This window comes from Cryptomeria japonica, chromosome 10 (assembly GCF_030272615.1).
Source record: "Cryptomeria japonica chromosome 10, Sugi_1.0, whole genome shotgun sequence".
Taxonomy (NCBI): Eukaryota; Viridiplantae; Streptophyta; class Pinopsida; order Cupressales; family Cupressaceae; genus Cryptomeria; species Cryptomeria japonica.
In genome coordinates, this window is record NC_081414.1 from 892,691,202 (window position 1) to 892,707,881 (window position 16,680).

At 38.0% G+C, this 16,680-nt stretch overlaps 1 protein-coding gene across 2 annotated transcripts in view; it reads left to right on the forward strand.

Annotated features, from left to right (window-relative positions):
- The window catches only part of LOC131046567 (uncharacterized), a 246,943-nt gene that overhangs the window by 148,648 nt on the left and 81,615 nt on the right, over nucleotides 1-16,680 (forward strand). For both annotated transcript variants that reach the window (XM_057980329.1, XM_057980337.2), the window contains exons 9-11: nucleotides 9,862-9,919; nucleotides 10,194-10,290; nucleotides 10,916-10,951. In XM_057980329.1, coding sequence (XP_057836312.1) covers nucleotides 9,862-9,919; nucleotides 10,194-10,290; nucleotides 10,916-10,951 — 191 coding nt within the window. The remainder of the gene's footprint in view (nucleotides 1-9,861; nucleotides 9,920-10,193; nucleotides 10,291-10,915; nucleotides 10,952-16,680) is intronic.

Genomic DNA, 16,680 nt, shown 5'->3' on the forward strand with positions numbered 1-16,680 from the left:
AGATAGATCACAACCTCTGCATACGTTCAACCATAACTTAAAAAACTCAATAAGACTCAAAATATCCAATCTCAACTCAAAAATCATCATACTCCTTTCGAGCCTCTTAGACTATTTTGAGTGTTGCACACCCAATATGTAATCTGCACTGTATGTAAGCAGCTTCATGCACAAAAAAATATACCCGCTTCTCTGTCTTCAATTTAAATACTCATGCTGCCTTTATAATTATATCATACACCTTTACCAAGAAGCCATTATCTGAAACATGACCTTTTTATTTTTCATGCACACATCTATCATTCACACTGTTTTTTTTTCTATATATTCTACATATGATAAACCCTCCACCCCTTCTATGGATCTCAAATGGTTATATGAAATTCTGTATAATAATGCCTCTGCTGGACACACAAACTGAGTAAATATATATTTTTCAATAAAAAACATGGCTTCTCCATGTGCTGCAGTAAATTCTAAAAACAACACTGCACTTAAAGACGTATATGTCCAGCAACGCAGAGCAATCAAATCTGCTCAGACAGCCACTATCAACAGAATCGCACATACTCACACATGCCTGAAATTAAATTTCTGAACCAGTGGAATGGATGCCACGATATCTGACTTTATTCCCTTGCACGAGTTAGTCCGACCATGAAATAGACGGGAATTTTTTAAAAGCAAAACATAATACACGACCAAGAGTATTTAATAAGATCCAAACCACGCACTGACAGAACCAAAGTTTTAATAAATATTCCCACCAAAAATAGTCATCGTAGCAGAGAATCTGAAGCCGCCCTCAAATAAAAACAGTACCAAAAAGGAATTATTGAATGAATTAATTCTGTTCAACCAAAACCAAACGTGGAGTATATGCGCTGAAAAGGAAGTAGCTGCCATTTGTCAATATTCTGAACAGCTTACCAAAAGATTAATAAAAGATGACTTTATTTCAAGAAAAAAACGCCAACTAGAACTTCGTGGATAAAAGTTTAATCAAAGTAGCTATAACACTCAAACTCTAATCATAATGAAACCGACCCATTTGAAAATCAAAGGATGACTTGGCAAGAGATTTGACACTTGGCAAAATAAGTAGACAAGGAGCCAGCTGAAGTAGACACACAACTAGGTGAAGTAGACAGGCAGGTAGCTGAAGTACACACCCAACCAGCTGAAGTGGATAGCCAGACAGCTCAGCTCAACCAAGTAGGCAACCAGCTGAAGCAGGGAACTAAGCAGCTGAAGCAAGCAAGTAGACAGCTGAAGCACACAACCAGCCAGCTCAACCAAGCACCCAAGCACCTCAACCAACGAACCAAGCAGCTGAAGCAGGCAACCAGCCAGCTCAATCAAGCACCCAAGCAGCTCAAGCATGTCAAGCAGCTCAACCAAAATTGAGAAAATCTAATGAATAAACAGTAGCTCGAAAAGCACTTCAAACTCAGTCCAATATTATTTTGAGTAATCCTCAAGCTTTAATAGCACAAGCTTGACAAAAACCATTTGACATCAATGACAAAATGTCTAACAAAGTCCACCTTGCTTTAGGATGAAAGTTCCTTACCTTACATTCAAGTCCACCAAGGCATTAAGAAAAAATTCTTGAAGTCAAGCAAAGTCCGCCTTGGGACATGAAAAACTTTTTCAACCACACATACAGTCCACCAAGGCGTGAGAGAATTATCCCAAGTCATCACAAAGTCCGTCGTTGGTGTATAAAGAAGAAATTTGGCTAAAGCAAGTGTGGAAAGCAAAAAGAAATTCGCCCAAGTTGAGAAGGAAAAAATTGGTTAAGTTGAGGTGGATTGAAACAAGAAAAGCAAAGGTCAAAAGCAAGGATAAAAGTCACCAAAGGGAAAGAGAAGAGTTTGAAATTTTTTGACAAAATGATGAGGTGGATTAAAGCAAAATTTTAAAACACAAGAAAATTCGCCTAAAGAGTGGTAAAGGCATAAATGATTAAAGCAAGGGTGAAAAGAAGGGATGAAATTCGCTCAAGCATTGAAAGAAAAATGATAAGGTAAATAAAGCAAAAGCTAAACACAAGAAGAATTCGCCCAAGTGAAGAAAGGAATGATGAGGTGGATTAAAGCAAAAAGATTAAAACAAGGAGCAAGTTCACTCAAGAAGAGGATTCTAGAATTAAAACAAGGAGCAAGCTCGCTCAAGAAGAGGATTCTAGAATAAAGCAAGAAAATAAAAGAAATTGCCATTGAATTAAAACAAAAAAAACAAGAGGAAGTTCAATTTGAGGCCCAAAACATGACTTGATTCATTGCAAAAAAAACTCATTAAAACAAAAAACAAAAAACAAAGCAAGGCAAGGATTGAACTCTCTATAAACTTAGGCTTAGGCAATCCATTCATTCATAAATTGCTTCCCATACTTGAAAAGTGGAGCTCTTGGAAGAATTCCTTTTAAGTTCCTAGGCAGATTTCAAAGTGAATTGCAGGTGCAAAACGGTTTCTAAGGAGGAATTCAGACATTTGAAGGCAAATTGGAAGGAAATTCCTCAAAGTAATTAAGGAATTTTTTTCAAGATTCTAAATTTGATAAGGGTTTTAGAGACAGATTTTCAGAGTTTCCAACTTCAAGATTACCTTCCCTAAGTCTGAATTTCTAATTGTCGAGAATTGCACATAGATTTTCCAACTCAAATTCTTCCAATTTCATCAAAGAACAGTGTTGCTTTTTTGTGCTTTTTACAATTTTCAAAGCAGAAATTTCACAAGTCAGGCTAATTTTTAATTTTCAGAAATTATTGTCTTTTTTTTTTGTTTTAAATCAGATGTGGTTTTACAATTTTACAATTACTTAAGTCTGATTTTCATTCTTAATTTCATAATCAGACTTGGTTCCATAATTTCAAAGGTTTATTAGCTCTGATTTGTCATTTTCAGAGTTTAGTAGGTCTGATTTTCAGTCTGATTTTAAGAAGTTAATGAGAAAAATCCGAGTTATCCTTCAAAATTCCTTTAGTGAATATCAAATTCCCTTGTTCTAACATGGAATTGTCCATATTTTTCAGGCAGTATATGTCAACACAAGGAGGAATTTCCAGGAAAGCAGAAATGAAGTTCAAGAACAAAGGGCCACAGTAGGATTCCAAGATTCAAACAAAGTGGAAGAAAGTCAGTGATACCGACCTTGGCCATGTGGACCTCGAAGATTTCAAGAAAAGGATGTACGGGCTTGATGATTGCCTTCCTTCACCACTTGCACGCAAAATGATATGAAATGGAATTGTTCAAGCAGCTGGATTTCCTCCAGCTATGCAGTGCAATGAACTGATGGTAGAGTGTGCCAAACATTACAACGCCTAGGAAAGAGAAATTGTGGTACCTAATGACAGAGTGCTGGCCTACCTTGGAGAGATGGCCATCAAAGAAGCATTTGGCATTCCCAATTACCATTCTACTATATACAAAACCAAGGAGGAGGCCATAGCAATCTTTGAAGCAGATCCTATCTCTTGCACTGAAGTAATAAACAATCAACGGCTGCATAAACCAAAACCTCACTATACCAAAGTGTCTAAGAAATTTTTCTGGACTGATTTCATTGAAGAGTATGGAGACCTTGTTCTATTGTTCAACAGGGTCATGGGAGGTCCTCAAGCTTCCTCATTCGAGCTCTGGATGTATCACTTCATTAATGAAATCACTAACGGTGTCAAGATGATAAAATGGGCGAAAATAATCAGCAGCTGAGAAACTTGGAACATACAAAGTATTTTTACATGAGTTCCTATGTCATATACATACTAGCATGGTGTTATAGATATAAGGGATTGATTTGCAAGGGCACTATGGGAAACAAGAATGGTCAATTTAAGGCATATGATTGCTATCCACAATTACATATGTAGGAGAAATCCCATTTCAAAAGAGTTAATGATGCATTCCTTATGTACATCACCAGGACATTTGAAGGAGACACCTATCAAAGATTGACATAGGAGGCAAAGGATTTGATAGGCAGGTGCGGGTCTTGGTACATTCAATTCCCTAGATTCACATACTTGAGAGTCCAAGGATTCACACGATGCCCATACAAGCTTCCAAAATTTCCAACAAACAAAATGGTACTACTAGAAGTCATCAGGTAGCTGGATACATTTGAGAATATCCAAAGAGCCAAGAAGAAGACAGGAGTTTCCTTTACCCTTTTCATTGGAAAGATGTTAGAATCATGTCCATCAACATAGGAAGCTGGCAAAGCAGATGTGGAGATGCAATGGTATCCTTTCTCCTTCTATCGATCAAGATCCAACTTTGATCTCCATCATCATATTGGGATGGTAAATGGAAGAAAATACAAACACAGGGTTGATCTTGAAGATTTCTGGGCTAGTGCGGATGATGAATATGAAGTAAGAAGGAGAATGTGGTCCAGGATATCAGTCAGCATGATGAAAACACTTGAACTTTTCCCCATACCAAATCAGTTGGAAGATGATGGAAATTTCACCTAGTCACACCGAGGAAGAAAAGGATAGACCTCTTCCAACAATAGATTGGTCCGAACCTGAGCTTTCAGATCTGGATACATTGATGAGATTAGTCATGAAATTCACCAGGTGGTGGGTGGATCAGCAAGTTCACAAGCTGAGGGAAAAGAATATCGCCTTCACCTATGATTGGATGGGAAACTTGAATTCCTGTTCTTACTGAGAAGCCAAGAAGTGGAAATTCCAGGAGAAAGAAAGATGTAGCTGAGAGTTCAAGAGGAAAGAAGCATAAAAATACAAGGCATCTTCCTCTATCAACACTTTTTTAGTTGAAAAAGTTGACTTGTCCACAAGCAAGAGTAAAGATCCAGTTGCAGATAGTCAACAAGTTGAGATGGAAATTCCTCCTCCAGTTTTTGAAGAACCAAATCAGCAGCAAATTGTTCCTGATGGCTCTAAAAATCCAGTAACAGCAATGGATATGGAGTTGGATAATATTGAAGTCAACATCTTGGAAGATGGTTTTCAGGAAGGAATGATTTCCGCACTCAGGGGAATTGAGGAAAGTGAAGGAAATGAAGAAAATAAATAAGATGATGGCATTGGACAGCCAACAGTACCAAGTTGGTTATTGCAAAGAATGAAAAGGAAAGCTATTGTAGAAGTCCAACCAATGGACGACTAAACAAAAATCTTAGCCATATTGAACTCGCCTATGGAAAAACATATTCCTTAATTCATAAGGATGGCATAGCATCCCATTCAGTACAGGTGGCTGTTCCAAAGTTTGACAAATCTAAAGAATACATTGCTCCTAGAGAATATGAATTAATGACTGTGGACATAGGTCCTGCTACAAAAGATCAAGAAGTCCAGGAGTTAGATGATTCTGTCAATGCCATCAAAGAAAGGCTAAGGAAAGAAGTAGACAAGAAAAACAAACTCAAGGAAGAGAATGAACAACTGAAGGATTATGTCAAACATTTGGTAAATCCTATTAGAAGAGAAGAGGTAGCAGTTGCTCCACCTTTGATTCTTCCACAAGAGTCAATTGAAAATTTTCAAGGAATGAAGATGGCAGCCCAAGAGGCCAAGGAATGGATCGCAGACAAGGCCATCAAATTCATGGAGGAATCGACACAAGTCCATGGTCGGGTCTCTTCATTCATGTATAGAATCCAGAGCATAGCTGAATTTTGGGAAGATTTCCATGTTATCCAAGAAAAGACAATTCCATGTTTGTAATGTCCCCATTTTGCGAGCATCAGAGTTTGTAAGAATTAGCCTATCATTTGACCCTCGTAGGCTAATAATTATTGATAGAGGGCCTCATGTGGCAGTTACTTGGTGATTAGAGACATTACTCTTCAGCTGGATTTAGGTTTTGGCCTTTGCACAGGTTTTTTGACTCAGTTCCACATACTTACTATTTATAGTAAGTCACTATTCAGGGTTTCTATTTTTAGGCAGGCATCCAATCACATGGAGAACGGGGAGAGTCGACTCCTGGCTTAGACGGCTTAGCAATCAGACAAGTACATCAAGAGATATTAAAGTTTAAGTGACTTAAGTGATTTATTTAATATTTTAATATTATTATAAAGTTCTAAAGTAACTTTATAATAATAAAGTCACTTTAATATAATAAAGTGCGTTAAGTGAATAATTTAATGTGGGAATAAATCTTTTATCCCACATTGGCCAGGAAGGTGTTTGAGCTCTCTTAAGGAAAGAATAAAAGGAAAGGCAGGAGTTCATTCTCGGCATCCAGTTGATGAATAGTATTTTGATTGATTTTTATTGTGGAGCCTAGGGCTTTCGCAATTTTCTTCTTTGATCATAGGAAACGAAAACTTCCTATTGATAGTAATTTTGAAGGTGTGAAATAACACTTGAATTATTGCAGTTGTGGGAAAGAATACTTTTGTTTTTTCCTTTGTGCAAATTGGTGAAGTTTTCTACAAGGGTTTGAAGAATATTGAGGACTATCGAGTGCAGACCTGAAGATTCATTGGCAGCCATAGTAATCGTTCTTTTTAAAATTTGTTCTTGCTGCTACAGTGCGCTCCAGTGCCGTGAACAGTGCGCAACAGTGCCGTGAACAGTGCACATGAACAGTGCCGTGAACAGTGCGCTACAGTAGTTTGAGTTCTATAGAAGGGAATTTAGAAAGGTTGAACAGCTATATATATTTGACAAGGGATTTGCATATGAGGAGAATCAAACCAATATATCAAGGCAGCCATTGAAATACCAGGTTTTCTATCTATGGTCATTGTATTAGAAAATCATTACTTCATTGCATCATTTTCTATTATGATTATATCATGAAATATTTGGAGGTTGCATATGTTTAATGGAGATATAATTTGCATATTCCACATCCATGGTAACATTCAACATTGATCAACCATTTAGCTTTCATGCCAATTGTTTGCTTAAATGCCTAATGGCTGTAGGTGTACTTTGGGATGTATGACAAGTGTTTGTCTTAATGTCAACTAGCTGTACTAGTTAATTTCAGTCATTACATATGTGTGGAAAGGTCTAAAACAGCTAGTATATCATTTCTATAACAACTTTGCATTGTTAGAAGCTTTCCATAACTTCATTTGCAGCCTACAAATCCAAAGAAGACAAATAAAGAATTCACTACAGCGGCTTCAAACATTGGATGCCAAATGTTTGACAATATTCCTTGGGGTTCAAACAAGTGAAACAGGGTCAGATTAGCCAAGGGATATTACAATGTTTGAAGGTGTTGAAGGGAATTCCTGAGCATGATTTATTAGGTGGAAATGTAATTGATGCCGAAATATCATATGACTTCAGTACATGGTATCACGCCTTGGTGGCTAGAGGGAAGTCTTGGAGAAAATGAAAAGTAATGGTGCCAGAATAGAGGAAACAATCAAAGCTGTCCAAGACAAGGTCATCATAATAGTTTCCGATGTGCTTGATCAAGAGACAGTCCGATACAGTGACTTGGATGTGGAGAACTTGAAGGCCAAAGTTCAAAACAACTTTTTCACTTCTGCAAATTCGACCCAAAGGCAACATTTCAGCATGACATCCTCTTTCATATCCATTGAAGATGATTTTTGAAGGCTGGAAATTGATTGGATAGCTACTTTTTCTATGTGTGAGGATGACATAGACTTATTTATAGGTTATAGATGACCAATTCTTAAGAATTTACAAAAACCATATTTATTCCAAAAAAGGAGCTGCAGAGCGAAATACTTTTAAGGCTGATGAAAAATGAAGAAAAAGAAAATTTGAAGCAAATCTAATCTAAACAACTAAAAGAAAAGAAACTGTCTCAAAGTAGGAGGTCTCTCTTTGTCAGAAATAGAAGGCAACTAGAATAGATGAAGAATATTGAATCTTTACCTCCATAATAAGCCGTAGCCTGAAGTTTTCCTGCTTTATATCCTGGACTTTTGCTTGAATATGCTGATTGTTCCTTGAGTGGCATCATACTGAGTTAGAAATATTGTGCATGTCGTTTGATGGTGCACCCAAATGAAGAATTTGGCTGGACCTAAATCTGGGAGGAGGTTTATGAAGATTTCATTGCTTGGGAGCAACATGGTGGAGTTTTTAAGTTGCCAAGCCATGTAAAAAAGTGCGTTGGTAGAAATGCTGTGTGGCTATGCCACTTGAGGTGTGTGCCTTAGGGAATGGCATTAGATTCTCTCACTTGTTTAAGCGGCTCTTTTGCATTATAGTTTAATAAAGTTCTTATATTTCTTTATTCCCAATGTCATGTCCCCGCCATGATGAATCTCTATTGCACCTTATACAAACACATTATTGTGCATCAGCAATCAGAAAATGGCCTCACTAGTAAGACTTTGCCATTTACCATTTCCCTAAACCAACACAGTATTAAAATACACAATTAAAGGTTCTGAATTTTATGAAAGATGTTTGTGCTGCTTCAGAATTAAAGGTTTTGAACATCTATCACAGCATAATAAAAATGGAAATAAGTTGAATATTGAAGTTGCAACTTCTCTGGTAGTAATGAATACAAAATGACAAAGCATAGACAAAGGCACGTAAACTTCTTGAGAGGATGCCTCAAAGGAATGCTGTTTTATGAAAAAATAATTGATTGCAGAATATGCAGAAATTGGATTGGTTGAGAAGTCTTTCAAGCATATGCAGCTAAAGGAAGCTTATGGGAGGTGCCTGCTTGCTCAATCAAACCATGGATTTAAATTTTGATTTAATATAAGTTATGGCAACGGCATCTTTGTTCCGAAGGGATGTTTTGAATATCATAGCCACATCATTACAATATCGAGCTTGTGTATTTTGTCATGGATCATTAGTTGCCACGAGGAAGCATTTTAAGTCTAGAGGTTGATGTGAATATTCTCTTGAGGCTGATTCAAGCATTGTTGTAGGCTTTGATGTCTGCTGCCACCCTAGAAGGAACCATGCAATTTTGGGGAGTATCATAAACTCTGCAAACATTCATTCTGGATACATTATTTGGAGTGTAAGACTCATATTCTCAATCGGGGCATTTGGTCAGACGTGAAGTCTAAGCCCTACGTAAGGAAGGTTTAGTGTCTTGTTAAGGAGAATAATGTGTCGGAAATTCCCTAAGTGAACATGAGCATTACTAGTGCCGAAGAAAGCTGACTCTCCTCATTTCTAGCCGCTTATGCATATGGTTCGCTCTTAACAATGATTGGGTGAGTGCCAATAATGTGTTAAGGATAGAGCATCAAGTACGATCCATTAAGTCAATGGATTAGTCATCAAAGTGATTCATTAGAGCAAAGGGAAAGGCAGTGGTGAAGGCTCAGGAGAAGATGCCACCTTTCAAGGAAAAGGTCTATCCAAAGGGCATGACCTCCCAGCAAGAAAAATTAGTCTATAAGAATAGGGGACAGTTAGCAGAAGCCGTCATCAAGGAGCAATCACGAATCACAAACTCATCATCAATCAATTGGGAAATCATTGACTAGCAGCAAGAAGATATTCATTCGCACTGAACTGATTACATAGCAATATATTAAGATCATGTTGTTTCCATGACAGGACTTAGCACATCTTATTCTTAAGTAAAATTTATATTCCTAGCTTTATGGTAGGCTTTATTTCATTTTGTTTGTGAATTTAGGGCAAAATATAAATGGGTCAAACTAGGGGACATTAAACCCAACGCTTCCAATACAGGCCTGCACTTTGTAATCGGAGACTATCAGATTTAGGATTCATGAATTTATAAATTTAATTGCAAACTAGTATGTGCTTTCATGGATGGTTTGGTTGAAATTATCTGTGGTTTTAATATGTATTCTGATGTATGATGTTTCTGATTATATACAATGACAAATCAGACTACTGGCTGTTTATATTTCACAACATCTTCTATTTACAGGGCTACCTTCTCTGGTTGCATTTCCTGCCAATTGCAGGAATTTCGACTGCCTTTTGCGGTAATGTTCCCTTTTGTTTTTCTCTTTGATAGCAGATAATTTGTTTTCTGTTTGAACTTTTTTCTCATTTTAATTTGAGAATGATACTCACTTTTATACAGTTGATTCCAATGGGAAAATTCCTATACAATGATCTTCAGGAATTAACTATGATATTAGAAATACCCAAAGTATCTTAGACTGTTCTTATTAAGAGTAGTTATAGTGTAATGTCAGTCATTTTTCTGTGCATTTTTCGTTGCTTCAGATTATAAGTCTGACATGTTATATCCAGCTATTCGGGGGAACTGAATGTGGATGCTATTGTAGACTGGATTGCAACGGATATTCTTGGACTACCTCGTATTTTGTACTACTCACCTGAAGCATTGGTAATATTGCTGAAGATTACTTTTGTTTACATTCTACAGGCAATATTTTATAATTGAAACTTTTTAAGAATGAGTTCACTTTTCCTACTTGAAACATTTCTGTAAAACTGATCCTTTGAGATGGATATAGATCTATAGGGAAGCATGGTATCCAGTGAAATATGAGCACTGAATGAGATTCATACTTATGTTTCTTAGAAATGCTAGCAACATGTTAGTGTAGAATTTATGGATTTCCTTTTAAAAAACAATAGCATTAAATAGTACTGCAAAGAGTATTTGTAGATGAAGATTAGAGAATAGGTGAGATAATAGGAATAGAATGTTAATTGCCACAATCTCTAGTTTGTCTTTATTTTAGTAACAGTTCATCATATAGCACCTTCCATGTTGAAGGGGTCTAGGGAAAATGCACTTCTCCTTGTTTGTACTGTTGCACATTTTCTACAAACACACAGGGGAATATGGCAGTGTATGTTACATTCGATTGCAAGTGTCTTCCTTTGCCTATTGATATAGGATGCTTATCACAAAAATGCAGACTATTTGCTTGGATCTGAATAATCTTATTTTAAAATATTTGTTGGAAAATTCACATAAATGTTGACACGTTTGAATATTTCAGGTTAGGGATGTTATTCGGAAGCCTGCACCACATAAGGTATGTTATTTAAATTGTATTATGCAATGTTCGTATATGAGTGCTTCTTGGAATATTGATTGGAAGTTTTGGAAATTAATGGTTATTGTTAGCTTTTTAATTTATCTGTTTCATTACTGTGTTAAACAAAACAATATGTACAGTAGGACCATTCATATTTTAAGGAAATTAGTTTTGAGATCTAAGTAAACCTACAATTATCAGAATTTACAAATATGCACACTATTCAAGATTTTAATTGGGGTTTTCCATTTATTGTAAATATTTAATTGACTTTGTTTTTGCCTAGATTGCATAGCCAGATTATCAACAGTCAAGGCTCACAACAGGGTTTTCAGATTAGAGAGGATAATGTTGGCATTGTGTTGTCATTGATGTCAACCGGTATAGAAGGACAACCGGTATGGGAGTATAGTTGATGTGCAGTCATTGATGTCAACTAGTGTTGCAGGTTACCGATAAGGAAGAGAATGTCATTCAGAGGAATGATCACTGGAGTCACCGGTACACAAGTTAGTGTTTGACTTGTGTGGATGAAATGGACAGGTTACCGGTACAGTCTATCACCAGTAACGAAAGGATGTCAACCGGTAAGTGTTGTGTTGACAGTGAGTAGTTGCCAACGGGCAAGCTCATGACCAGTGTACAAGCAGGATGAGCAAGATGCTTGAGTTGTTGTTTGTGATGAAGAGGCGTGTTGGTGTCTGTTTTATCATCTACTAAACATTAGAATAGGATACCCGAAGGTATTCTATCCTCTCTTGAAAAATCACTACTGATTCCAAGGTATATATGTGCGAACAAGCGACTTTAGTGAAATAGCTTCTTGGGTAGTGTATGCTGAAAATCTCAAGGAGGACTTACGTTAACAAGTGTCTTTTTGAACTGCTAGACTTAGACGGATTTAGCAATTTTAGGCTCTCTTTTTTTGGGGGGTATTTACCGGGATTTAGACTTTCAAAAAGGAGAAAAGAGATAGGGTTCAGGAAAGCTGATCTAATCCTACGAACTTTGGAGACGGTATCAATTGGGTGCTCTCGGGAAACCGAACTTTTCTTTGCCACACTAGGGACAACTACACAAAGTCGGTGCAATCTTCAATGGATTGTGCTTATGATTAATATATTGGGATGCACAGAGGATGGGCTCTGACTAACTTTGCACGGTGAAATGGAAATCATCCATTCACCAAAAGTATGAGCGGAGATACACCATCGATTGACACTTATCAAATCCTTCATTCAAATTAACAACAATGAAATCAAATCTAAATTAACTTTAACTAAGTGTTGAGGAAATTGAAACCATGCAAATCATTCAAACAATAGGGTTACAAAGCCTTAAGAGAAATCGCACATGCAATATATTATCTAGAAATGACCTTACGCAACAATACATAAAAAACCTCACACTCTCCTAATGAGAGGAAGTAGCCTTATATAGTTTTTCAAAAATAAATGAATGGCTGAGATCAAACAGTGATCAAGGGCCAAGATTGAAAGCTACAAACCCTAATTAGGGTTTCCCAAAACACTATCAGCTGGAATGAATAAAAAAGTGACATGTGGCACAACTGCTAATCTCACTGAGGTGAGCGTCCACTTTCTTCTTTCGCAGATTCGATGTACCTGGACACAATAAGCCTGACCTCCTCCATAGTGGCACTTGGCAAGCTGCTAATTTGGAAGTCGATGATGTCCACCTCATCGGTACATTTGGCAAGAATGTTCTCCCACTCAACCGCCTGGGCGAGAAAGTTCTCATCGATGAAAAAATTTGCAATCTTCGAAAGATCGCCCTTGTCAATCATCCCTAAGTCCTTGAAGAAGCTTGACTGAATCTTGACTCTCAGGTTCTCTGCCTGCAAATGCTTCTCCCTTATACTTTCTTTCTTCCAGATCTCAGAAGCTACATGAAACACCTTGCTCAAGATCTCCCTGACACTCTCCTCTGCTCAAAGCACTTAGTCTCGGATTTCTTCAAAACTTCAATCCGGGTGACGAAGGCATAATACCAGGTGTTGAAGTCATACCTATCTTCGGTCTATATGACACCTGCATCCACCGGATTCTCTTCAACAAGCCTCAGATAACCTTCAGATGCGGAAGTATTTCATCTTGAATTTCCTCCACGTCCTCCCAATTGGTAGCTAGATCTTGGATACGGCTGACTAGCAAAGAGGCCGACTCATGTGCTGACACTAAATTTTCTACTAGTATATCAGCACGTGCCGAAGCATCTGAAATCCACTCCTTGGCCTGTGTGAATGTTCCCTTCATATCCTCGTAATCCTTCATTGATTCCTGCTGAAGAGGTTGTGGAGGGGTAACCGGGATCTCATGGTTAAGTGGCCTAGTAAGATGGAGAACATACTTTCTCCATTGCTGGTTTTCTTCTTCAACCTTCTTTTTCTTCTCTCTCCTAAGCTAAACTTGCCTTCAGAGCGTTACGAGAGTCATCAAAGTACTGGACCTCTTGGTCTTGGGTGGGCTTACCCAGCTCTATAGTAGTGATCTTGTAGTCCTCTGGGGCAACACTGTCCCGAGTTTTCCCTTCCTTTGGCACAGCTATTTGGACTGTCCTGAATCCTGCACTATCTCTTTGAATCAAGGAGAACTTTTTGGCTGGCTTGGGTGGTCTAGCTATAGTTGGCTCATTCACCTTCTCAAGAAATGCTGTTGTGATCTCTTCAGAACAGGCTTCCTAAGGGACCTTAGCCTTTATCATCTCCCTTAGCCAATCAGGGATAGTTGATTGCTCTACGCTATTCTGATCAAACCCATCATTTGTCCCTCCTGGGTTCGTAGCTATACCATCCAAGAAGATTACTGGAGATGCAGGCATTTCAATTTGCTCTCTGTCCGGACTTTGGACGATTGCTTTCATTATTTCTTCGATCGAAGGAGAAGGCACTCTCACTTCATTATTAACCATACATATGTCCATCCCCTGCTCCTCAACGACATTCTGATCAGGTACAACGAAAGCTACACTCAGGATGGAATGACCTTCGTTGGACTCCCGTCTTTCCCCTACAATCTTCTTTCCTGTGACCTTTCCGGAGCTTCCAACTAACTCCTTCCTCTTCCGAGACCTAACAATCTCTAGATTTTGGGCATTACCTACAGAGATACAAGGGTTGGAGGACAAAGAGTCATCTACTCCCATCAATTCGTAGGTCAAGGCCACACCTTTAGACTTTAATTGCTTTGTCCTTTCAGATGTCCACCACCTAGAATACTCAACCATCGACCTCATGAGGTCTGCTAGATCTGATTTCTCTCCCTCTGCCCAATCTATCAAGGCTAGTGGTTCATTCTTCATCTTTTCGAAGCCTGGCTGCTGAAGCTCAAGGTTGTCCTCTACTTAGTCAGCAACTCTAAACACCTTCGTCGCTCTTACCATGCTCAAAGGGATCCTCGACCAAAATCTCTTCCTGATCTCGAAACTATTGGTTGCGTTAGCCCAATAATCTTCTAGATCAGCTCTGTGCTCAGCTGTCACTCTTCAACCCTTTTTATTTTGTGGAACAGATCAAAATTCTTCCTCGCCTTGTACTGATAAAAGGGATACCAAGTCGCAACAGCTTGTCACGATGGGCATGTTTCCAGCCCATTACCAATGGTGAGAGAGGAAGTTCCTGCCTTCTTCTGTTTATCTCTTTGAATCACCATGTACCCCTCCAATTGCCTCACAACCTCGAGTAACACAACTCGGTTGGTAGGGTAAGCTGGAAGCTTATACGGAGACCCGGTAAACCCCTGAATTCTAAGGTAAGTGAACTTCGGGTATTGGATATACCAATATCCAAATCTACTGATGAAGTCCATAGACTCTTGAGAGACTCTCTAGTGCAGTCCACCTTGCAACATTCGTGTGATGTACATGAGGAAGGTATCATTCACTCTTTTGAAATGAAATTTTTCTTCCATATGGAGCTGGGGATAACAATCATAGACTGGAAACTGGTTTTCTTTGTTTCCCACTTCCCCTCTGCAAGTGAGACCTCTGTATCTGTAGGTTCTGGCCAAGGAGTAAAACAGGTACGAGCTCTTGAAGAATTGCTTCTAGGTTCCTCAGTTGGTTGTCCAGGTTGTCACTAATCATTCGGGCCCAGTCTATCATCTTTACTCCATTCATTATTTCATTAATGAAATAATACATCCAGGGCTCGAATGGAGCACCTTGAGGATTTCCCATTATCTTGTTCAGCAGAATGATCATGTCTCCAATGTCTTCCTTGAAGTATGCTCTCACCAAGCTCTTCCTTTGAAGTTTGGAGGCGCCTTTACTTGGCTTATCTAGCCATGAATTATTAACAATGGCGTCATACTCCTCCAAGTGGTCCTGATACATGCTATCGGCTTCGTCCTTAGTCATGTACACATTGTTGTGATACTGTGGGATCCTGAAGGCTTCTTTGATGGCCTCATCACTGATGTTTGCCAGCACTCTTCCATCAGGTGCAACAATGTCTTTACTGGTGGGGTTGTAATGCCTAGCACATTGAACTACTAATTTGGTGCATTGCATGGTGGGGAGAAAACCAGCAGCATGCACGATGCCACTCTTCATCATCTTTCGTGCGGTTGTGGTAGGCACAAGGTTGTCCAAACCAAACATCCGCTTCTTAAATTCCTTCATATTGATGTGCCCGAGGTTGGTGTCGCTAACATTCTTCCACTTCGAAGTCATCCTTGACTTAGGATGAGCGTTTTATCCACTTGAAATTTCATAGCGCCTAAGATCTGCAACCAGACAATGAAGGTTAAGTTAGAAATTAATTCGTAGATCGAAGAAAATAGGGGCTGCGAATGGCTAAGTGTTTGAAGATTTCATTCTTTTTTTTTTTCATACTTAGCCAAAAAAAAAATGGATTCTTGTATATAAATTCTTCAATCTCAAGGATGTGATCACAATACCACACTACGTGCTATAACTCAAAAACTCTCCTATACTTAGTAAAAAAAAAATGATTTTCCTTCACTAGAAATTCTAATAAATCCACTAAAAATAATTTTCCATAACTCTGAAAATACTTAGAAAATACACAAATCTACATCATAAATTCAATTTCACCTTTGAATAGATTGAAGTAAGGCTGGAAATTTGTCAAGAAGCTTGCCCTACTGCAAGCAATACCAAATTTTCTCCAGATGAACTCTAATCTGCAAACACTTTACTATGCTCTCCTCAAGAACTTCAAACTTCTTAGTGTAAAAATGAAGTTACAAATGAAGTATTTGTAAATGAAGTTGAATTCCCAATTAGAAACATGCAAACTCTTCCAACTCATGTTTCTAAATCTAACTCGAACCTTTGGGAAAGTGTTGTCATCTTCTCTAGTTCGAAAATCTTTTGTTTGTGCAAGTTTCTAAATTGTTTTTAGTTGATTAATTCGAACTAGGCTCATAAAATAGTATCTTCCATAAAGTTTCTAATTTGGAACTCAGTCTGAAAATCATAAATATCTCTTTTCCCATTTTAATTCTGAGTTTCTATTTTGATTTTCCAGCTCGTTGATCTTCAAAAATCTTAATTTCCAACTTTCTAATTTGATTAGGAGTTCGATTTTCTTGGAAGATTTGATGACATCACTCACATTTTATTGACTTTGTTTGACTTCCAAGAGTAGGGCGGAGTTTTTAGTGTTCATCTTCATGTTTGGGCGGACTTTTGGAGGCTCTCTAACATGTTTACTTGTCTTTAATCTCATGCTTGGGTAGACT